This window comes from Scyliorhinus torazame, chromosome 3, assembly GCF_047496885.1.
Source record: "Scyliorhinus torazame isolate Kashiwa2021f chromosome 3, sScyTor2.1, whole genome shotgun sequence".
In the NCBI taxonomy this organism is placed as follows: domain Eukaryota; kingdom Metazoa; phylum Chordata; class Chondrichthyes; order Carcharhiniformes; family Scyliorhinidae; genus Scyliorhinus; species Scyliorhinus torazame.
The window spans coordinates 147306023-147329258 of NC_092709.1; the positions used below are offsets into that span (position 1 = coordinate 147306023).

At 48.8% G+C, this 23236-nt stretch overlaps 1 protein-coding gene across 1 annotated transcript in view; it reads right to left on the reverse strand.

Moving 5' to 3' along the window:
* Nucleotides 1-4842: 4842 nt before the first annotated feature.
* Nucleotides 4843-23236, reverse strand: part of wdr1 (WD repeat domain 1) — an 83235-nt gene continuing 64841 nt past the window's right edge. The window contains exons 13-15 of the mRNA XM_072496375.1: nt 22427-22603; nt 13569-13713; nt 4843-5494 (exon numbers count right to left, since the gene is read on the reverse strand). Coding sequence (XP_072352476.1) covers nt 5385-5494; nt 13569-13713; nt 22427-22603 — 432 coding nt within the window. The 3' untranslated portion in view covers nt 4843-5384. The remainder of the gene's footprint in view (nt 5495-13568; nt 13714-22426; nt 22604-23236) is intronic.

The following is a 23236-nucleotide window of genomic DNA, read 5'->3' on the forward strand; positions in this document are numbered from 1 at the left end:
GGGTTTCACATTGTGGGGCAGCTCCACACAGTCGGGAAACCCCCGGGCTGTCGGCAAAACGGAGCATCCCAATTGGCAGAAAATTCAGCCCGAGGTGTTCCCGATAAATGCCAGAGGGCAGGAAAGGAAACCAGGGGATTTGCCGTTTAGGGTGGTGGGGCGAGTTTCAGGTATTTGGGTATCCAGGTGGCAAGGAGCTGGCTGCAGCTGTATAAACTGAACTTGGTTTGACTGGTGGATCTGCGATAAACAAAGGTTTGTGCCAGTGTGGCTGGATGTGAGATTTCAGAGGTGGCGGCAGGCGGGGTTTGACCGCTTTGGAGACTTTTGTAGGGGACACATTTGTGGGGCTGGAGGATTTGGAGGAAGCGTATGAGTTGGCCATCGCGAATGGTTTTAGCTACCTGTAGTTTCGGGACTTCGTGAGGAGAAAGGTATCGTCCTTTCGTGGGTTGTCGCCACTCGGGTTGCAGGACAAGGTGCTGTTGAAGGATGGATTAGGGGAGGGGAAGGTTTCGGAAGTCTCCGCAATGTTGAGGACTCCCAAAGAAATATGCTCTTGATTGTATGTCACTGTGCCACCACCCCTCGTATGTCTGTCCTATCAGTGACACAGGACATATCCAGGGATGGTGATGTCTGGGATATTAGCTGTAAGGTGCAATTCCAAGAGTATGACTATGTCAAGCTGTTCGTTGACCAATTTGAGCAACAGCTCTCTCATTTTGGCACAAGCCCCCAGATGTTAGTAAGGAGGGCTTTGCAGGGTCGTCAAGGTCGGGTTTGCTGTTGCCTCGGTTGATTCCGTCTAGTTTCATTCCTTCTTGGAAACTTCATAGCAATTTGATACAATTGAGTGGGTATTTCAGAGGGCATTTAGGAGCCAACCATATTGCTGCAGGTCTGGAGTCATATGTAGGCCAGACCAGGTAAAGGTGGCAGATTTCCCTCCATGAAGGACACCAGTAAACCATCTTTTATTCCCACTCCGCTTTCTGTCATGACACCTGCTAGCAATCCAGTCTGCTGTTTGTCCCGACTCCACATTCTATAATCGGGATATTATACAAAGACCTTTGAAAATCCAAATAAATTGCATCACTCTCTGAAACCTAAAAGAAAATCAATAATGTTGGTAAAGTGAGATTTTTCTTTTGAAATCTATGCTGAATATTCATTATTACTACTTGTTTCTGGATGTTGAGAGGCTTGATGATTACTTTTGTCTTTCATTTCATAGAATAAAGCATATGCAAACATGTTCCCACCGTTACGCAAATTTAAAATGTCTTTTTAATATACATTTCCTATGCCCTCAAAATCTTGAATCTGCTTCTGTTCCATTTGATTGGCTTCCTTTAGCCATCTGACCTACATGGGTCCCCTTTTTCATCAACCTGAAGCTACATTTCCGTTAACACGTAGCTTTCCCCCTGATTAGTTTGTTCTCAACTGCTGTTAGTCTGGTTGTTAAGTGAAAATTGCAAAGGAGCAGCTGTGCTATTAATAACACAATTGTTGTTTAAACTTTTTCAGCATAGAAGGCATTATATTACTGGCAGTCAACAATATGACTTCTTTTCTGACATTGGGAGCAATAGTTGATTGTTTACCATGCTTCCCCTGCATTCTGCCCAATATCTTGGTACACCCGTATTGTTTCCTTTCCAACTGCTTGCTTTGGTATTCAGTCCAAAGCAGTAACTTCTCCCAATCCTGATACCTGTGTAGTCTGGCGAAAAACACCCTTGGCTTGATCATCAGTCGGAGTGACCTGTTGACCCTGTCATTCTCCAGTTGTTGGGGAAGCTGTCCCTTCTGACCCAGTTGCCCAGCATCTGGGCCACATAGTCAGTCAGGTCTCTGCCCTCGATCTCCTCTGGCAGGCCCACTATTCAAGTCTTTTGGCCCAGAGACCGGTTTTCCTGATCCTCAACTTCCCCCTTCAGGCACCCCTGGGTCGCCACCAACCTTTTTATCTCAGCTTCCATAGCTACAATTCTGTCGCTCTGGTCAGCCTTTTCAAGTTCCTGGGTCGTCTTTCCCTGAGCCTCCAGCTTCTTCCACATTCCATCGAGTGCCGTCTGCATGGCTACCAGTGCCGCCGCCAACTTGACCATCACCTGGATCTCCACTTGGATTTCCTCCTTCATCGCGGTCAATTCCTTGGTTGGGAATGTCTTCCATCCCTCACCAGGTTGGTGGGGAGTCGGGGGCGGAGAATGAGGAAATGCATTGTCCGGGTCTTGGTCTCCCTCTCTCGGGGTGGCCGGGGGCCCCTCGCCTCTTGGGTCCACCGACTCACTCGCTGCTCCTGCCTTTTTCCAGTTTCCCTGTGGCCTCTTGAGCCACCACTTACTGGCATATTGAACGTTTTCTTTTCCTTTTCTGTTTAAGGGTTGAATAAGTCTGAATTTTCAAGCTAAATCCATCCTAAAGTGCCTATTTTACTGTATTCTGGAGAAGAGCCACCTGATGTGCGACTGCTCAGCACATCCCAGTCGTCGGCCAGTGGCTTCATTAACATTTATGCTAAAAGTGGCCTTTACCAGTGTGTGATCCCAACAATAAAAGACTGTCTGAAGAGTTAGTGATCATTGTCCTCAGGCTTGAGCCAATTCAGTCAACTCCTGCAGTCCATTTGGAAAAGCCCATCGGCATTTTTGTTTCACTCTGGCAGCATTAATATGGTTCATACACAAGGCAGGCATGATGTCAAATTTAGGATCCTGTATATGGGTGTCAGTCCATGAATACTTGGGTCTGAGATCTTAATTATATGTTCACATGCTGCATCTATCACTCTTTCGGACCTGCTTCATTTAATGAACTGCACCAAAACCACTAACCTGACTAGGTTATTTGCTTTTCTAATTGGTCGCCGCTCTTGGACTAAATCCGTTTCAAACGTTAATGGTCTCTCCCCGAGGTATGCTAATCACACAATAGAATGAATTACACCTGACAACAGCAGTGACGATCTCACGAGGCCTCAGCAATGCTCGTTTACCATAATCTCCAAAATCCTGGAGTCATCCTCATCTTTTAAAATATCTCAATGGGGTTTAATCATCGCCATTTGTCCATTTCCCAGAGCTTAAGTGAGCCACATCTTGTGGTCAGCAAAATTTGCTAGTTGATACATGGCTTCCTCCAACCATTGGATTCTGATTTTTCTGGGTAGGCTTATCTCTCACTTGTAATATTCTAACTCTGCAGTGAGTATCATAGAATCTCTTCAGTGCAGAAGGTGGTCATTTGGCCCATCAAGTCGGCACCGACCCTCCGAAAGAGCCCTCTACCATGGTCCTCTCACCCACCCAATCCCTGAAACCTAACCTGCATATCTTTGGATGTGCAACAAAACCCATGCAGACATGGGGAGAAATTTCAAACTCCACACATTACAGTCACCCAAGGTCGGAATCGAACCCGAGTCCCTGATGCCATGAGGCAGCAGTACTAACCACTGTGCCACCGTGCGCCCCATGCAATGTTAATTAAAAATCTTTCAACACATGAGACAATGGAATCAGTCATGTTTCCCTTCATCTCTGAATTTCCGTTTTTTTTTTTGTCTGCTTATTTTCCTCATGGTGTTTCCTACTTCCTTTTTGGGTGTTTTCCACTTCCTTTCAAATTATGTGTTCCTTATTTTTAAATTCAAACATATTAGCCTAAAAACAGAAGGGTTATTTTGCCATACTTTATGTTCAATCCATTTTATGGTCATATTATAAGCCTCATCATTCTCTACAATCTTAGGGACCAAGTCTTTAGAAACCTTTAGCCAATTTCCCAAAACCTTGCGAATAATTGCAGCAAATATTTGTAGGAATATGTATCCATTAAATTTTTCTTGCTGTAGTCGAGACCAGAAATAAAATCTTGAATTTATTTAGTAATGATGATAAATCTGACATGTTTTTTAAGCAATGCCAGGTTTAATTAACAAAATTGTCATGGGTTGTACTAGATTCACGGGGAGATAAGGGAGGCTAAAGTGTAGGGTAAACACCAGCATATATTGGTTGGACCCAATGACCTGTTTCTGTGCCAAATATTTTGTGTGATCCCGTGGAACAAAAAATAGAAAACGCTGGTCTGGCAGCGTTGATGGAGAGAGAAACAGTTCATGTTTCAGGTTTGTGATCTTCCAATGTATTTCATATTTGTTATTTGCATTCAGAATACATGTCTGGTATTCCTGCTGTGACCCATTTCCAAACTAATTTCCAATCTATTTCAATTGCATTCACTTTCATTTCTACTAAGAAAATAATTACACATTTCAAGGACCGGTCGTATCACTTTGATTGAAGCATAGTACCCCAAGGCAGAAATTAAATACCATGAATGTCCCCCCAGGCAATAACCAGTTTCTCTTTTTTTTTTACACTTAAGGATTCAAATGATCAATTTATTCTAACATTACCATTGTTACACATATAATAGATGGATTGTGCACAAGCCAAGAGAGAAGGTTTGATGGAGCCATTTGGACTTTTTTGTCTATATCTGCTCTTAATGTTAAAGCACTGAAGGATGCTCTCAGAATGTAAATTTTTCAAAAGTCTATCGGTATTTAAAAAAGTTTGAAAAGCCACCAGTTTCTTTCATTTCCCTTTACAAGCCCGCTTATTCACACTTTTAAGAGTTGCAGTAATTTTATGAAGACATAAATCAAAACAAACTATCTTTTGTTTCACATTATAGACATTTCTGGAAGTGTTCAGCACCTGAAGAGTCTTGTGTCTCACTCATTTGGCTCACTGAATATCAACTGCACCTCATGAAAAAACACAGCAGACTTCACTTACAAACTAACTATGCATAGATGAATTTTTAAAGCATTAAAAATTTATTAGGTACTTTTCTGACCATCTGGAGAAAGTCTGAGGCAACAATTGTGCAGTACAGATTTCTAAAGCAAAGAAAAAACATGTACAATATACAGTAGCTGCACTTACATAATTTCAGATCACAATTTTCCAAGAATTTTTGTCACTGTACAGAAATATTCTCTAGTTGCAATTGAGTGTCTCTTGATTCAACTCAATACAACTTCATAGATCTGGACTTAAACAAAAAAAAAGCTGCATATAGGGCTTTATAGGAATAGAAATAAGGCTGTTGCCTCTGGAATGTTGAACATACGAGTTAAGCTCCAGAGATTAGGTTAACAAGTGCTTTTCACGTGCAATTTGTTTTCTGCTAAAGCTTTCCAAACACAGTATATTAGATATGAACACGTATGGTGAACTAGGATTGTGATATGAGGCCCAATGGGCAATAAAGAAATATTCCGCTCAATGCTAAGTTTCTACAGCAGCACCCTAGTCCCTGAAATTCTACGTGTCCTCCCCAAAAACAGCAATTCTCATTCAGTTGTAGGTAATGGTCCACTGCTTCACACAAGCATCAGGAGAAGATGAAACCAGAGTATGTTCATCCAACCAAGCAATACAGTTGATGTGATATAATCGGTGAGCATCTGAGGAAAAAAGGCAATAAACTTTACATACAAAAAACTTTTTATACAAAGTTCACGCAGGATTGGAGTTTTGCAAAAATAAAAAGGCAGCATCATAGTCCACATTTACACTACAGAAGACAATTAGTCCTACTTCAAGTCCATGAACTTAAAATTGGTGTTTTGCAATTTTTAATTTGGGGCAGGACAGTTGGTACTGAAAATAAAAATCACATTGAAAGCTAGTTGCTGTAGCAGTGTTCTGGATTATTAATCAAACAAATGAAAACACTAGCATACTGTGTCACTTCCGCAGATTTAAAAATTGAATTATATTGGGTCTTCTAAATGGTCCTCTTGCATATTGCTGCAAGTCTAAATTTAAAAGTGGAGACGTACCTGGTCACGTGCATTTAGTGCAATTCAGCTTTTATCTGAATCCAACTGCCTGCCTTCACCAAACTGTACATTTTGGATTACAAATTTCACCACAAAATGAAAGTACTGCATTTTAACAAAGGCACACAGTAATCCATTTCGCTAAGTAACTCACTGGCAGACTCCCGGGTGGTGATTGATTTAAAAAAAAAAAATTTAAAGCGGCCAATTTTTTTTTCCTATTATGGGGCAGTTTAGCGTGGCCGATCCACCTACCCTCCACATCTCTGGGTTGTGGGGGTGAGGCCCATGTAGACAGAGAGAGAATGTGCAAACTCCACACAGACAGTGATCCGGGGCCAGAATCGAACCTGGCTCCTCGGCGCAGTGCTAACCACTGCACTCGCGTGCCCCCCCAGAGATTGATTTCGAAAAATCCATGGACATCGGACAAATATTCAACCCACAACACAAATTTGGATAATCCTATTCGTCGAATATGGGTAGTTTCCACCTATGATGCATGTGAAATTATTGTTTGATGATGGCTCAACTTTCTGCTAAAATTAATACACATCACCTCAAATGTAAAATCTTCCATGAGCCATCAAGTAACAAAATGTAACAGTATATTTATGGTCTAATATAGCCTTTGATGTATTTGAGAGTGATAACCCAATTCAGTTGATCAGTACAGCTGAAAATCAGCTAATCAACAATAAGAACTTTAAGAACGTTCAGTAGACTTCCGGTGGCGGCGACGTGCTGAGCAGACGCACATCAGGTGGCTCTCCTCCCAACTAGAACCAAAAGAGTTAATTTGCAGAGTCTTTTAGCCCAAAAAGCCATCATAAACAAAACAAACCCCAATGCGATGACTAACAATGGGAAAAAGGATGCTGCTGAACGGCTATGAGAGGGCAGGATTGGCAGAAAAGGGCAAGACCAGCGAGCGGACGGAACGGCAGAACCACGAGGCGACTTGAAAGCCCTGGCTGCACTAGAATGGAGTAGGCCGGCGACCCAAGCGGAGGCACCGAAGCAGACTGCAACCCCAACCACAACCTCTCCCTCCATCACCAGGGGATGGGTGGAACTGACCACCATGAGGGAAGCGATCAAAACAGAGTTCCAGGTTCCAGTGAAGGAGGTGGTGACGGAGGTGATGGCGCACAATGGAGGGCTTGGGGAAGAAAGTGGAGCAGCATGAGAGAACAATTTTGGACCTTGAAACAACCTTGTCAGACTAGAGTGACAGGATCGTAGCTCTGGAGGCAGAGGTGAAAAGGTTGGTGGCGGCCCAGGGAACGTGAAGGGGAAGGTCGAAGACCAAGAGAACAGGCCTCAACAGCAAAATATCCGGATTGTGGGTCTGCCAGAGGGCATCGGGGGCAGGGACCCAATGGACTATAATCGCCCAAATGCTGGGTAATTTAGTCGGGAGGGACAGCTTCCCCAACCCCCCAGGGCCCACAGGTCGCTCCGGCTGAAGCCTAAAGCAGGGAAACAGCTGAGAGCGATTATCGCTAAGTTGCTAGGGTTGGGAAAAAATCCTGAGGTGGGCCCGGCAGATGAAGTCAAGTGCATGGGAAGGACATAGAATCCGGGACTACTAGGACATTGGGGCGGACCTTGCTAAGAAGAGGGCCGAATTCAATAGAGCAAAATCGGCACTCTAGTGGGGTACGATTTGGCATGCTGTTCCTGATCAGACTCTGGGTCACATACCAGAAAGAACACTACTTTAACACCACGGCATAGGCCAACGAATTTGTGAGAGTCAACGACTTGGACAGAGAACAGGCTCGGCAGCGGTGAAGAGGCGTTGGAGAAGGACGTTAATGGGAGAGAAAAGCGTAGACCAGAGACTATTTTATAGACTGTGTTTGAGCGGGACTGTTCTGCCTTGTTTTGAACTAAGGGTTAGACTACAGAGAGGAGACAGAGGTGATAGGGAAACCAGGTGAGGGGGCGATGAAGGGAACGTAGGTAGGCAGACAACTCGGGCACAGGGCTGAACCAGCCCGGGGAGGGGAGCCACCGTACTAGCAGGGAGGACTAGCACGGGAAGACAGGCAGTAAAGGGGGCCGAGGACCACCTCTCAGGGGAGAGGGAGCATCTGGCCAAAGGGGGGGGGGAAAACAGCAAAGGGGAGGATGAACACGAGTGGAGGGGGGGGTGGGAGTGGGGGAGCGGGAGCAGGCATGAAGGGTGCACAGAACAGCTAAGAGACAGAGGGAGGGAGAAGGGTTGGCAGCAAGGTAAGCACTAGTTTTGGCAGGCAGGGAGCAGGCCGAGAAACCAAGATGGCAGCGCAATCAGCAACTTTGGAGGGCCCCAAACAAAGGGAGACCCCAGAGTGCAGGGGCGCACCCACGTGGCAGACACACAGTTGGTAGCCATATTGGGTGCACCCTGGACAAAGGGAAACCCCGGGGTGCAGGGACCCAACCACCAGATAAGTATGGGTGATCCCACAGGAACGGGGAGACAGAAGCACCCCCCCCCCCCCCAAATCAGGATAGTCACCTGGCATGTAAGGGTACTTAACGGCCCAGTGAAAAGATCCAAAGTCTTCACCCACCCGAGAAGCCTGAAGTTGGACATAATCTACCTACCGGAGACACACCCATGGACAGGTTACTGGTAAGGAAGGCTTTGTGGGACAGACATACCATTCATGTTGCGGGACGAGGGCTAGGGGAGTAGCCATACTGATTAGCAAGAGGATGAGATTTACGGAGCCCAGAATGGTTTCGGACCCAGGGGGATGGTACATCATGGTCAGTGGTGTCCTGGAAGGGGCACTGGTAGTCCTGGTAAATGTGTACGCGCACAACTGGGACGACACAGAATTTATGAAAAAGACCATGGCGGAAATCCCCGACATTGACACACACAGACTGATTATGGGGCACGCACAGGGAAGAGGAGCTGGAAGCACCAATAGATCTGGGAAAATCATGGAGAGCATCACCTTGGCTCCTACACTAGCGCAGGCCACAATTTCACTGATACCCAAAAAAGACAAAGACCCGACAGAATGTGGATCATACAGACCCATTTCGCTGCTAAATGTGAATGCGAAAATACTCGCCAAAGGTCCTGGCTAAAAGGCCCCCCACTCGGGCGAGAACACAAGAGGTGATCGTCTCCCTGGACACAGAAAGGCCTTAGATAGAGTCGAATGGAAGTACCTCCTCGAGGTACTGGAACGGTTTGGGCTAGGAGCAGGATTCACCACCTGGGTGAGACTCCTGTAACAACGCTCCCAAAGTGTGCGTTCAAACTAACACCAACCAGCTCTGAATACTTCCAGCTGCAAAGAGGCACAAGGCAGGGATTTTCACTGTCCCTGCTCGCAATAGCGATCAAACCCCTGGCGATAGCTTGCGGGATGCGAAATGCTAGAAGGACATTTAAAGAGGAGACAGAGCGCACAGAGTTTCACTCGATGTGGATGATCTGCTCCAGTACGTCTCAAAGCCACAGGAAAGATTGAAAGCAATCATGCGGATCCTGAAAGAGTTTGGAACTTTCTTGGGTTACAAACTTAACCTGGGCAGGGCAAGAGTGAGGCATGCCCAGTGAACCCAAATGGGGGGAGGGTCAAGAGCTGGAAGGGCTCCCGTCTAAAACAGCCCAAAATAGATTCTGTTACCTGGGGATCCAAATAGCCAGGGACTGGACACAGATCCACAAGTGGAATCTGACCAGCCTGGTGGATGAAGTCAAAAAGGACCGACAATGGTGGGATGCAGTCACATTCTCCCTAGCTGGGGGGGGGGGGGGGGGGGGGGGGGGGAGTGTAGACGATCAAAATGAACGTACTGCTGAGGTTCCTCTTCCTGTTTAGACCCATACTGATCTTCATCCCCAAGGCACTCTTCCAAAACATAGATAGCGTAATTATGGCATGTGTGTGTGTGGTGTGGGGCAAAATACACGGAGCCCAGTGGTGGCAGCCACACTGAAAACGTGGGGTCAACTAAGACAGCACTTGGGGCTGACCAAGATGTCCCCCATGACCCCCACCTGCGGTAACCACAGATTCCCGCCAGCCATGCTAGATGCAACGTTTAAAAAATGGAGACAGGACGGGGGAACGCTGACAGTTAGGGGTATTTACATAGGACACAGACTAGAGACGCTGAACGAACTGACGATGGAATAGGAATTGCCGACAGGACAGGAAATGAGACAATTGCAAATAAAACAATTCTTCCGCGAAGAGACAGTAGGGTACCCCTGGGCCCCGAAGACCACACTATTAGAGTGCCTGATGAATAAGGACAGTAAAGAAGGGGGACTCGGTGGGAAAATATATGTACAGCTACTGGACAGAGCCCAAACACCACTGGATGAGACCAGATGGAAATGGGAGGAGGAAATGGGGACAGAAGTGGGATGGGGACTCTGGAGCGAAGCACTGTGCAGGGCCAACTCCACCTCCTCCTGTGCAAGACTCAGCTTCATGCAGTTCAAAGTGGTGCACACAGCATGCCTGACCAGAACCCGAATGAGCAGGTTCTTCCCGGAGGTGGAGGATAAATGTGAACGGTGCCAGAGGGGCCCAGCCAACCACACCCAAATATTCTGGGCATGTCCCAAAATTGCTGGGTTCTGGACAGCCTTCTCCGAGGCAATGTCCAAGGTTGTGGGGGTTAGGTGATGCAATGCCCAAATGTGTCAATCTTCAGGGTATCAGAGCAGCCAGGGCTATACATGGGGAAGGGGGCCAACGCCCTTGCTTTCGCTTCCCTAATCGCACGCCGGAGAATCCTGCTTGGCTGGCGATCGGCAGCACCACACACAGCTGCAGACTGGCTTGCTGACCTCTCGAAATATGCCATCACAGGGTCGGAGGAAGGCTTCCTTCCTGCATGTGGGCAATTTGTCGGTCTGTTCCAAAACCTGTTTGAGGCCAACAACAGCCAGTAGAGGGGGATAACTGGAAGGAGTAGAAACGGAAAAGAAAAGACAACAAGGAGGAACGTCAGGGATGCACAACCGGAGGGGGTGGGGTGCTGAGAAGACAGAGCCTGAGAGGGACAAAGAGAAACAATGCAAGGGGGGGTGGGGGGGGAAAGAGAGAGAGATCCACTGAAAAGGCACGGCTGAAGCCGACTGAGGGAGAAACAAAGGGGGGGGGGGGGGGGGGGAGAGAAACAAGAAGGGGGAACCCCCCCCCGGATAGACCCGGGCGGGGGGAACATCAGGAGGATGGGCGGGGAGGGAGGACTCGCCGTATCAGACGGCAAGAATATGTAAATAGAGTAAAATAAGAAAACGCCTTTTCGCACTGTATAATAAATGAAGACGAACGACAATGTATAGAACTTTGAAAATGCCAAAAAAAATATTTTTCAATAAAAAATAGAATGTTTAGTAAATGTCCAGGTCTCCACTTATGAATGACTGGATAAAAGTGAATAAAAACGACTATTTGCACAGTTACAGTAAATTAAAACATTTAGGATAGAAAACTCTTTAAAAATGTGCCTAAGCCGTACAAATAAGAATGTTGTTTGAAAAACTTTCCCAAAATCAAACCTGGGCAGTTTCACGAGCAGGACCCAAGTCAGGAAGAAAAAGTGAAGCAGCGTGAAAGATTCGCGAAGACAAAAATGCAAGTGGTTTTGAACGTAACCCACTTGCATTTAAATTCACTGCGCTTTTGTGCCAGTTTGGTTAATTCTACCTGAATCGCACTGATACAAGACCCAAGCATCTGGTTTATCTTTCTCTGCCCCTCGAAATGAGGTGAACATTGCCTCCTCTTAGTTCTATTTTGGCATAACTTCAAATCTGATATCCAAGTGATTGGATTGTAAATTTGCAGATGCATCACCCAGAAGTTGTTGGAAAGTTACACTGGAGGTGTGGACACATTTTGCTATGTTCAGCTAATTTATCAGTGGAATTACCCGGAATCCCCATTATTCCGAATTTAGGTCTCAAATGTTTTTGGGACCTACACCAAGTCAGAGGGCTTTACAAAGTTCATTTTAGATATTACTTTAAAAGTTCAGCAGTTTGATCAGGCAGGATTTCCTAAAAACTTATGTTGAGTGCAGTTTACAGTATTATTGTGGATAATAAAGTTTGTAATCCCCAACCTTTTAATTAGTTTCTGTAAATGTTTTTGCAAAGTATATTTTTCTTCTATAAAAATTGAATGGATAAATTTTCTCAGATGGCCTGTTCGGCGAACATCATGGTAGACAAGCAAGAGGCCCCTGTGCAAATTCATCCTCTAAGATTTTTTTTCTGTGGTGGAAAGCAAGATATTCAATCCTGGGAATACTAAAAAGAAAAAGCATCTATTTTCATTAAAGAAAAGAACAGCACTAAGCTTAAATAGTTAGTTGATGCTCAACAGTTTGTAATGTTTTGTTTAAAAATAAGGCACATTGTCGACTGGATAATGCAGTGGTGCGAGTACATTCTTTCTTGCAATTTGATTAGTCATCAGTTAGTCATAATGGTCGGGACTAGCTAAGTTGCTCTTTTGGGAGCCGGTGCAGACAAAATAGGGTGAATGGCCTCTTTCTTGGATAAATTGAATAAATTGTTCATTTTAAAATTAGTCATCAGTTGGTCATAAAGATTGCAGACATGATGGACCAAATGGGGTCCTTCCGTGCTGTAAATAACAAACAAACATCTTGCATGGAGAGTTCTGGCAGTTTTGGCATGGTTGCATAGTGGTTAGCACTGTTGTCTCAGCGCCAGGGACCTGGGTTCAATTCCGATCTCTGGCGACTTGTGTGGAGTTTGTACATTCTTCCTGTGTCTGTGTGGGCTTCCTCCGGGTGCTCCGGGTTCCTCCCACAGTCCAAATATGTGCAAGTTAGGTGGATTAGCCATGATAAATTGCCCTTAGTGTCCAAGAGTCAGGTGGGGATTATGGGGTTAGGGGAGGAGATTGGGCCCAGAGGGTCGGAGCTGACCTGATGGGCTGAATGGCCTATGTCTGCACTGCAGGATTCTACGAGTCCCAAAACAGATTCTAGGAGGTCTTATGGCACAGTAGCATCCCTACCCCGAATCAGAAGCTCTTGAGTTCAAGTCCAATGCCAGGACTTGTTGGCCATGGAAGGGGCATTTATATCGTCGTTCAACAGGCTGAAAATCAGCTCGGGGATCCTTCCACCACATCCCCACTATTCCCCGAAAGGAAAAAGGTCTGAGAAGAGAAGATACGCTTAAAAGCTCAGATCCTCACAAAGATTTTTTAAAAATTTAGAGTATCCAGTTCTTTTTCCAACTAAGGGGCAATTTAACGTGGCCAATTCACGTACCCTGCATATCTTTTTGGGTTGTGGGGGTGAGACCCACACAAACATGGGGAGAATGTGCAAACTCCACATGTACAGTGATCCAGGTCCGGGATCAAGCCTGGGTCCTCAGCACCTTGACGGTCCTCACAATGATCACCTACAGTGAAAAAGCACATTGCTCGAGAATGATAGCTGGTGCGACATGCAAAAATAATCAATAAATATTGCATTAAATGCTTTCCCCCAATGTAGCTAATATCCACTGTTATTCCAAAGTTCAGCTAATGTTATATTCTTTGACTTTGTCGTGACTGATGGAGGCACTGATGAGAAAGATGCAAGGGTCAACAATTAAAATGATAACATCCATTATACCCTTACAAACTGCTCGTAACGATTAAAACAGGCATGCTTTACAGCTCACTATAAATACCTGGTATTTTGAAAATTTTATTTCTATCATTCAGGGTCCAAATAAAGATTAATCCATCCATCCCACCAGTTGCAAAATGTTGATTGTCTGGAGACCAGGATATGCAAAGAGCTTTAGCGTGATGTCCATAGAATGCACTTCCATCCTGTTGAAATGCAGGCAGTTAAAATATGGCTTCTTGTCACCCAATATATAATAATTTTTTATGACTACAGTATCTTACTTGATTGTGCAGTGTAGAACATTTCTGACAGTTTATCAATATTCTCACACAAAGTTTATTACTAATGTGGAAGTCTAAACAACAATGTCACCTCCCACATTATTTATTTATTTTTTGGAGGGCATCATGGCGAACAGAAATTTCACACCCACTTGTGTAACTTGTCATTGGGCCTGAACTGATGCCAGAATTTACTTTGCTATGGAACACAGGGAAATACAATTTTTATTTTTGAAGTTCCTTTCCGCATAATCATTCCAGATCTCCTAAAGATCTCCCTTGCTCAATGGAGTCAAACCCTGCTACTGGAGTGCCACAATTTTCTGGGACTGGCAACATGCAAGTCATTTCAAAAATAAAAATCAACTGTCCAACATAGCTTGAAAACATTTAAATGAAAAACTATTGAAGTTACTGAGAAATTACACAGGTCTTCATTGTTTGCCCTACATGGGAGTGTCCACACAGTAGAGACACACACCATTTGAGAAAGTGTTGACATGGCTGTCGTAGCTGGGTATAACTGTTTGCAAATAGTCTTCTCAGAAATTTAGGTATTGTCTCAATTAATGGAATGAAAGATCTATCCACTGGGTGCACAAAGCCAACCAATGGGTTGAGGGAGAATGCCTCAAACTACAGCATAGTTCCAACATGGCAAAGGGCAAGTACCTCTGGCCTGATCGATTTTTGCTCGATTTCGGGAATTCAAAGGAGGTCTAATCTGCTTTCATCTCAGATTTTCACCGTGTATATTGCTCTAGATTTCTATTGTCAAAAACGTCAACATCAATTTTTTGATTAAAACAAAAATCAAATCTGATTTCTCATTCCTTAATCTTCTTCTGAAATTGGTCACAATGCTTGATATGGGTTGCTATTTGCCTTCCCTTACTTTGCCTGGGTATTCTTCTTGCGCAAGCTTATAGGCAAATGTCAGAAGGCTGTACTAGCGAGCCTGAACTACGTTACACTTGCTAGCAAGAGTAACTTGGGTAAATGTTAAGAGTGGTGTCCTGGGTATACTTTCCACCCCCACCAACAACTCATCCCTTTGCCTTTTAGCATTTATTTAAAATTCAAATACATAGCAACAGTACTAGTAAAACTTCTGGCAAAAGTAAGCTGGAAGAAAAGGAAGGTCACCGGAATGAAGGATTATTCCCCCTGGTGACCATCTCTGTATAATGATGGAAAAAAAATCATTTTACAGATTAAGTTAAATACAGATTACAGCAAAGATTGCCTATTTGTCACAGCATATTACATACAATGACAACTCAAATACTGATGTGCTATAAGATAGTAACAGAAAATTATGGTTTATAAGTCACCATGAGAAAAAGCCTCTCCATTCATCTCATGGTTGAATCAATCAAATGTGAACTATAGTAAATTTTGCTGAATATACAGAAAGCACAATTTACTTTTTAGATTCTTCGGTATTCCATTTCATCCCAATAAACAAGCTTAATTTGCGGATATGTATATTTGTGTGTGAATAATGTCCCAAGGTACTTTCTGGAGGGAGTTGAGGAAGGACGGGAAAATTGTATAATGGACTGTTCACGAAGGCATTGCAGGAGAGTTAGAAGAGATAACCAATTACTTTACCAAAAGCTTTGCGAAAGATTTAAAAAATGTGGAGAGATTAAACATGAGAATTCCAGACAGTGGTTAGCACAATTGCTTCACAGCCCAGGGTCCCAGGTTCGATTCCGGCTTGGGTCTCCGTGGGTTTCCACTGGGTGCTCCTGCTTCCTTCCACAGTCCAAAGATGTGCAGGTTAGGTGGATTGGTCATGCTAAATTGCCCTTAGTGTCCCCCCCAAAAAAAGGTTAGGTTGGGTTACAGGGATAGGTTGGAAGTGTGGGGTGCTCTTTCAAAAGGGCCGGTGCAGACTTGATGGGCCGAATGGCCTCCTTCTGGACTGTACATTCTATGATAAAGGGCAAGGCAGCTGATAATTTTGGCATAAAACAGTGGGGTAAAGGGATGCATGAAAGATGAGTAAAACTGAAGAATCTGGATTCAAGGCGGAAAGTGACATAGAAGTGAGAGCTAAACAACACCATAAAAATATTTTGAATTTAATGGACTGGCTAAATGGGGTCATGAGAGTACGGCTTTATAGGTCTGTAGAAGGATAACGAAGCTGGTGGAACATGGTCACTCATGCTGTCCTGCACAGAGGACACTTCTTACAGCCGGGAGGTTGCGCTGGTGTGGTGGTATTGTCACTAGTAATCCAGAGACCCAGGGTAATTCTCTGGGGACCCAGGTTCACACATTTTCCCCATGTCTGCGTGGGTTTCCTCCGGGTGCTCTGGTTTCCTCTCACAGTCCAAAGAAGTGCAGGTTAGGTGGATTGGCCATGCTAAATTGCCATTAGTGTCCAAAACAAAAAAGGTTGGGTTGGGTTACGGGGATAGGGGGAGGAATGGGCCTAGGTGGGGTGCTCGTTCAGAGTGTCAGTGCCGACTCGATGGGCTGAATGGCGGCCTCCTGCACGGTAGGGATCCTATGGTAAGGAAGAGTGAAGCACAGCAAGGCAGCCACCAGAGAACAGAATCTTAGAGAGAAAAATCTGGGTAAAATTTCAGTGGTAATAGTGAAGAGGCGAATTATGTGATGGGTCTTTGAGTTAGATAGAATGTGGCGTTTAAAACTCAATTACAGGTCCAAATACGATGCCAAGGTTTTGCACATCTTGATTGGGATGAACATGAGAAACTTACCGTTTTACAAAGACTAAGGGCGCGATTATCCACTCCCACGCTGAAGTGGCCGCGCCGTCGTGAACACCGTCGAGGTTCACGACGGCGCGAAACGGCCCCGATCCTGACCAATTCAGGGCCCGAAAATGGGCTAGGATCGGGGCCGCCAGAACCTCGGGGGGGGGCATTCCGCGAAGGCCGCGTCGTCACCGCGCGACACCCGAATGACGCAGCGCTGCGTCATAAATTGCGCGATCCGCGCACAGAGGACCCGGAGGAGAACAGAGGAGATGGCTGAGCCCCGAAGAGCCGCACCGAGGTTCCGGGATACAGACCTGGACACCCTGGTGGATGAGGTGGAGCGGAGAAGGGACACCCTCTGCCCAAGACGTGGGCATCGTCAGCCATCCAGCGCGGTGAGGCGCGGCTGGCGGGAGGTGGGCACCGCAGTCAGTGCTGTGGGCCAGATCCCCCCGGACGGGGGAGCAGTGCCGCAAGAAGCTGCACGACCTCACCTGGGCTGCCAGGGTAAGTGCCATGAGGGTGCCCCCAAGCCCCCCCCCCGGCACGGTGGGGGGGGGGGGGGGGGGGAGGAGAAGAGAAGTAGGGGGGGGGGTTGGAGTGTTGGGGGGGACTGGGGCATCAGGGACAATGTTGGGGGGGTCAGGGGGGTTTTTGGGGGGGGGGGGGGTCACGGTGCCCAACTATCTACTTGACCCACATGAGCCCCGGGACCCCCCTGGAGCGAAGCCATGGCGTGCTGTCTCCTGAACCAGCAACAATGTTGTCTATACCTGCATGCCCTGATGATACCCGCCTAATGGTGATGCTTTATCCAACACCCCCCCCCCCCCCCCAGGACAAGAGAGCGCACAACCAGCGGGAGCGCATGAGAACCACAGGGGGTTCTCTGGTCCTGCACCCCCAAACTGTTCACGAGCAGAGGGCCCTGGACCTCGCTGGAGGATCCGCCACCCGGGAGGTCGCACCATGCCAGGTCGGAGGCGCAGAAGCAAGTGAGAGAACCCTGCATGTCCTCTCCACCCCCAACCAGTCATCGCCCCCCTCACACTCTGGCCACTGCACCCCCGATCCCATCCCCCCTCACACTCTGGCCACTGCACCCCCGACCCCATCCCCCCTCACACTCTGGCCACTGCACCCCCGATCCCATCCCCCCCTCACACTCTGGCCACTGCACCCCAGATCCCATCCCCCCTCACACTGTGCACCTACCACCATACACCCGGGCCACCGTGTCTAACGTACCCCGAATCTTTTATGTTCCCCAGGGCCATCCGCCGAACCTTCAGGGACATTTCGCCCAGGAAGCAGCGCAACGCCGCCCACTGCAACTGCACCCAGGGACGCACGCCAGAGGTTGGCAGTTGGTCGGACAGGAGGGCAGACCTCACAGTCTGGGACACAGGACCGGGACGCTGAGACCACGGGACAGACATTAGTCAGGGGCACAGGGTGGACAGTAATGCCAAAGCCCACATCACGGCCACACACCCGCTGGATCAAACTCAAGACGTCACGGCCCGCATGGAGCTAGCACCGGGCCATGAGGGGGACCAGTACACACCAGACTTCTGTACGGATGATGACCTCGAGCTTTCGGCACTGCTGTCTCCCACACCATTCACCATCGCAGAGACACTCACCTCGGTTGGGCATACAAGTGAGGAGGCTCCCGTGTCAATGTCTGGTGCGCACCCCACAGCCGAGCAGGTACAGCAGGTGGAGTTTGGAGCAGCCGAGGGGCTGGACGGTCGGAGGGCAGCCCAGGCCCAGCAACCAGCTGTCACCCAGACGGTTCCCGGGTTCCTGGATGTAATTGACCCACCCGGACAACCGATGCGTATGGACACCCAGGGACTGAGTAACGGGATGAGGGCCATCTTCCAGGACCTGCACACGTAGCTGGAGGAGTCTATCCACGTCCAGGAGCAGGGAGTGGTGCCGCTCATCGCAGCCACCCAGGCCGTCACCGCACGGGTGGCATCCGCGGTGGAGGCAATGGGTGAAGGGGTTTCGGCGATGGGTCAGGTTCTGCAAGGCGTTGGGCTTCATTTGCACGCGTCATCCACGGCCCAGGAGCGGGCTGCCCTCTCACAGGTAGCCATGCGCCAGAGCCAACACGACATTGCCGCCGCTCTCCGGACCCTGGCTGAGTCTCACCACGCCATGGCCCGGTCCCAGCAAGCGATGGCTCAGTCCCAGCAGTCGGACGCGGAGAGCATTGACCGCCTGGCGCACGTGATGGATGGCGTCGCGCACTCACAGGTCGAGATCGCACAGACCTTGGCAGGAATGTGGCACTCCCTGGGCCCCATCTCGGCGAACATCCGGACCGTGGTCGATACCGCTGCAGGCCTCCAGGACTGGCAGTGCCAGGTGTCGGGGGTGCGACAGGGCATGTCTCCGAGCGCATCTCCGTCCTACAGTGAGGCCCGGGGGCCACTGGGCTCCCCGAGGGAGAAGCAGGTTCTGGGGCCCCGTCCCGGTATCTCCACCAAGGGATGTCCCGGTACACTTGGCCTCCCCCCGTTCAGTCCCTGGCGCACCTGGTGGGGAGCGGGCAGGTCAGGGTGGCACCACGCCATCCAGCACGCCCGCAGAGCAGCCTGGCCCATAGAAGCTGGGCCGCCCCAGGAAATGTGTGCCGACGGGGAGCCATGTCGAAGTGCGTGATTCACAGCAGTCCACCTCCACTCCTGCTGTACCATCTGGGAACACACCTAGACGTAGTGGTAGGGCCCGTAAGGCAAAGTCGTTAGGCACGCAAGGAGTTGGCACGGGTGCAGGGCACAGTCTAGTTGTAGTGGGTAGGGCACCTATGTTTACCACACGAATAAACGCACTGTTAAATCTGACTTGTAAGACTGTGTGCTACGTCCAGTGCCAGGGGGCTCGTGAGGGTGCCCGATTGGCATAGTGGTATACTAGCCATTCAAGGTCTGTTCCGGATGTGCTGACGCTTCTCTCCCCCCCCCGCCCCCCATAATCGGACACCGTTGTCCTCGGTACACCGACGCCAGCCACCCCACGGGCATGTGGTGAAATATCCGTCATGAAGGCTGTGAGCACCGGAGTGCATGGTTCAGCTATAGCCATGAGTCAGACCTCGGCTCTCGAATCGGAGCACACAGCTCATCGCAGAGCGGGCTGTCATCATTCAACATGGCACTGATCACACGCGCTTACCCAATCATCAATGTTGTGCAATCCCGTAGTGCCGCAGTGGTAAGGTGATGTGGAATTGTTGCCGTGAACGCGGTGCGGGGGCGGGAGGTGATGGGTGCTGTGTGGTGCCCGTGTACAGGAGTGACGGTGCAAGTGGCAGTGTTCAGCGAATCCCACCCCCACAGTGCGTGAACCGTGCGGCCACCAACGCATCACGTGCCCGCTGTCCTTGGCGGTGCCGTCGCACAGCCTCCTGGGCGTAATGAGCAGCCGGGCAGTGTCTGCGTCCTGCGCCCCTCCCCCCAACCTGATGCGCCCCATCATCCTCATCCTCCTCTTCCCCATCCCCCTCGTTTGCGTTGGCTCCGGTGCCGTTGGGTCCTCCCTCCCGGCTCCTCCACCAGGTCATCTTCCCTCTGCATGGCAATGTTGTGCAGCGCACAGCAGACCACAACTATGCGACCGACCCTGTCGGGTTGGTACTGCAGGGCCCCTCCTGATCGGTCCAGGCATCTGAAGCGCATCTTCAGCAGCCCAAAGCACCGCTCCAACACACCCCTGGTTGCTGCATGTGCCTCGTTGTATAGGCTCTCAGTGTTGGTGTGAGGCCTCCGTATTGGCGTCAGCAGCCATGACCTCAATGGATAGCCCTCGTCGCCCAGCAACCAGCCCCTCAGCCGGAATGGGCATCCATCGAACATTGCGGGGATGAACGACTGTGCCAGAATGTAGGCGTCATGCACACTGCCGGGGTACTTTGCACACACGTGCATGATCTTCATGTGGGGGTGGCACACCACCTGAATGGTCATGGAATATGCGCCCTTTCTGTTCATGAACACATCCCTGCTGTCTGCAGGTGGGCGCATGGGGACGTGCGCACCATCGATGACACCCTGGACCATCGGTATCCCGGCCACCTTGGCGAATCCACGTGCCCGTGCTTCCTGCTGTGCTCGGTCCTCAGGGAATTGAATGTACCTGTCCGCGATGGCGCACAAGGCGTCGGTGACGGCCCTGATGCACCTGTGGACCGATGCCTGTGATATCCCGGATAGGTCCCCGCTCGGCGCCTGGAAGGAACCGGTCGCATAGAGGTTTAGGGCCACCGTCACCTTGACGGAGACTGGTATCGAGTGTCCTCCTCCCATTCCACGTGGTGCAAGGTGCGCCACGAGCTGGCATATATGTGCGACCGTCTCCCTGCTGAACCGTAGTCTCCTCCTGCATGTGATGTCCGGTAGGGCCTCGATCGACATTCTGTCACGGTACACCCTCGGCCTTGCTGGACGCCTGTGGCGCCCTGGCACCACCATCAGTGGATCCACCTGCTTCCCCCAAGTACTTCCTCTGCATTCCTCGCCGTCTGGCGGTCAATGTTCCCCTCGGCATCCCCCTGTACATTCGGGCCCTGAGCGCCTGCGGGGCGACGACGGGCCACTCCGCGGCCATCCCCTCTGCTGCACCGGCGACCGCTGCATCTGCAGCCACTGTGGGCCGTCCGATTCTACGCTGCCGGATGGCAAACTCCAGAGCTGCTGCTCCAACCACGGCAGTGAACATCGCTGTCTGGTTGGCATACATGGTGACCTGCAGGAGGGTGGTGGGAGGCAGAGAAACGACATGTTACACGGAGGTTCTTCCACACCTTGTCAGCCGGGCTGCATGGGATACCGGTGTGCCCCGGTAGCCTGGTCGCGCTGCAGACACGCAGCCAGCCTAACACCTGGTCACATTCTGCGCCCAACGGTCAGTTCACACCGTACTGCTCACCAGTGTGCCACTCTCCGGTGCCCATCAGCCACACGCACACTGCGGCCATGTCCTCGGCACCGTCCTGCCATATCAGGGCGGCTGACCTGTGGCATCCGCGGATCGACGATACCATCCACACTCTCCCTCACCCCCCTCCCACCTGCACGCCGCTCCCTCATCCCCCCCTCCCACCTGCACACACTCCCTCACCCCCTCCCACCTGCACGCCGCTCCCTCATCCCCCCTCCCACCTGCACGCTCTCCCATCCCCACCCCCCACCTGCACGCTCTCCCACCCCCCCCACCTGCACACTCTCCCGCACACCCCCCCCCCCCCACACCTGCACCCCCTCCCACCTGCACGCTTCCGCCCCCCACCTGCACACTCGCCCGCACCCCCCCTTTAGCTGCAGCCTTCTCGGGTAAGCCGACCTGGTCTCCAGGTGCTGCGCAACAGTCCGCTCACCTCCTCACTGCTCAGCGTCAGCCAGCACGACTGGCTGACGACTTTAAAAAGCAGGTGTGAACGGCGACGGCGTGAACTGGGGTCACGCCGTCGGGACTTCGGCCCATCCGGGCCTGAGAATAGCAGGGGTGCCGGAGAATCGCCGTTTTGGGTGTCTCGGGCAATTCTCCGGCCTGCGGCCCGTGAAACTTGACCGGGCCGTTCCCGCCGCTTGGGGGAATCACGGGAGGGCGTCGGACCTGCGTCGCGGGAAATTTTGGCGGCCCAGGCGATTCTCCCAACCAGCGTGGGAGTGGAGAATCACGCCCTAAATGTTGAAGCACAACATTCTGCAGCAAGAAAATATATTTTGTTAAATTAACTTTGAGATATTCTAATGCACACCGAAAACCAGTGTAGCCCATAAGCTAATCAAAACTTAAGTTGATAATGCACTGCAACCATCCTGTTCAGATATAACACTAAAAGACAAGAGCCATTTCTAAAAAGATTGCAGAAGTAAAATCACCTTGTATCCATCTGCGACACCAAATACTGTTATGACTTTGTTTTCAGAACAAACAGCAAGGTTTGCACCATCAGGCGAATAAGCCATAGCCAGCACTGCTTCCAAACTCTCAGAAGTTATAACACAATCTTTTTGCAATGTATTTTCTTGAATGGAATACAGGTGCACTATGGAATCCTGATGGTAAAAGAAAGCATGTTTGAAAATTATGAATTATACAATAATTTCCTGCAAAGAGAAAAACTAATAAAAGTTTATACTTAGTCTTTTTTAAAAGGCAGAACGCAATGACACTGCACAGAATTTGCAAATGTCATTTCCTTGCCTATTGAAAATATCTGCACCATGATGCAGATTTCGTACGAACAGATGCCCACTTATTTAAAATCTATCTGCTCAATTATCAAAGTTACCACTGTAGATCCAACTTCAATAGTCACAGAATTTTAAAAGATCACCAACTCAAACATGCAGATAAACGCCAGAAAATTAAAATTAATTTGCAACCAGAAACTGAATATTTCAATAGAACACCAACATTGAAAATTAAATACATATATACTATGTCATGCTAAAATTAATACCCCAGTGAGCTTGTATTACAAGCATATTACTACAATTTTGAAGGAATAAATATATTTTTAATATCGGTGCATATTTGACAATATTCATGTTCACTGACTATGCATATTTAATGCACATTTTGGCACAACTACAGCTCAATTAAACAAGTAACAAGTCTCTATCAGAGGTTTATTCCTCAAGACTCCGTATCAACTAAAAAATATTTTCCAACAATGATAAACAGAA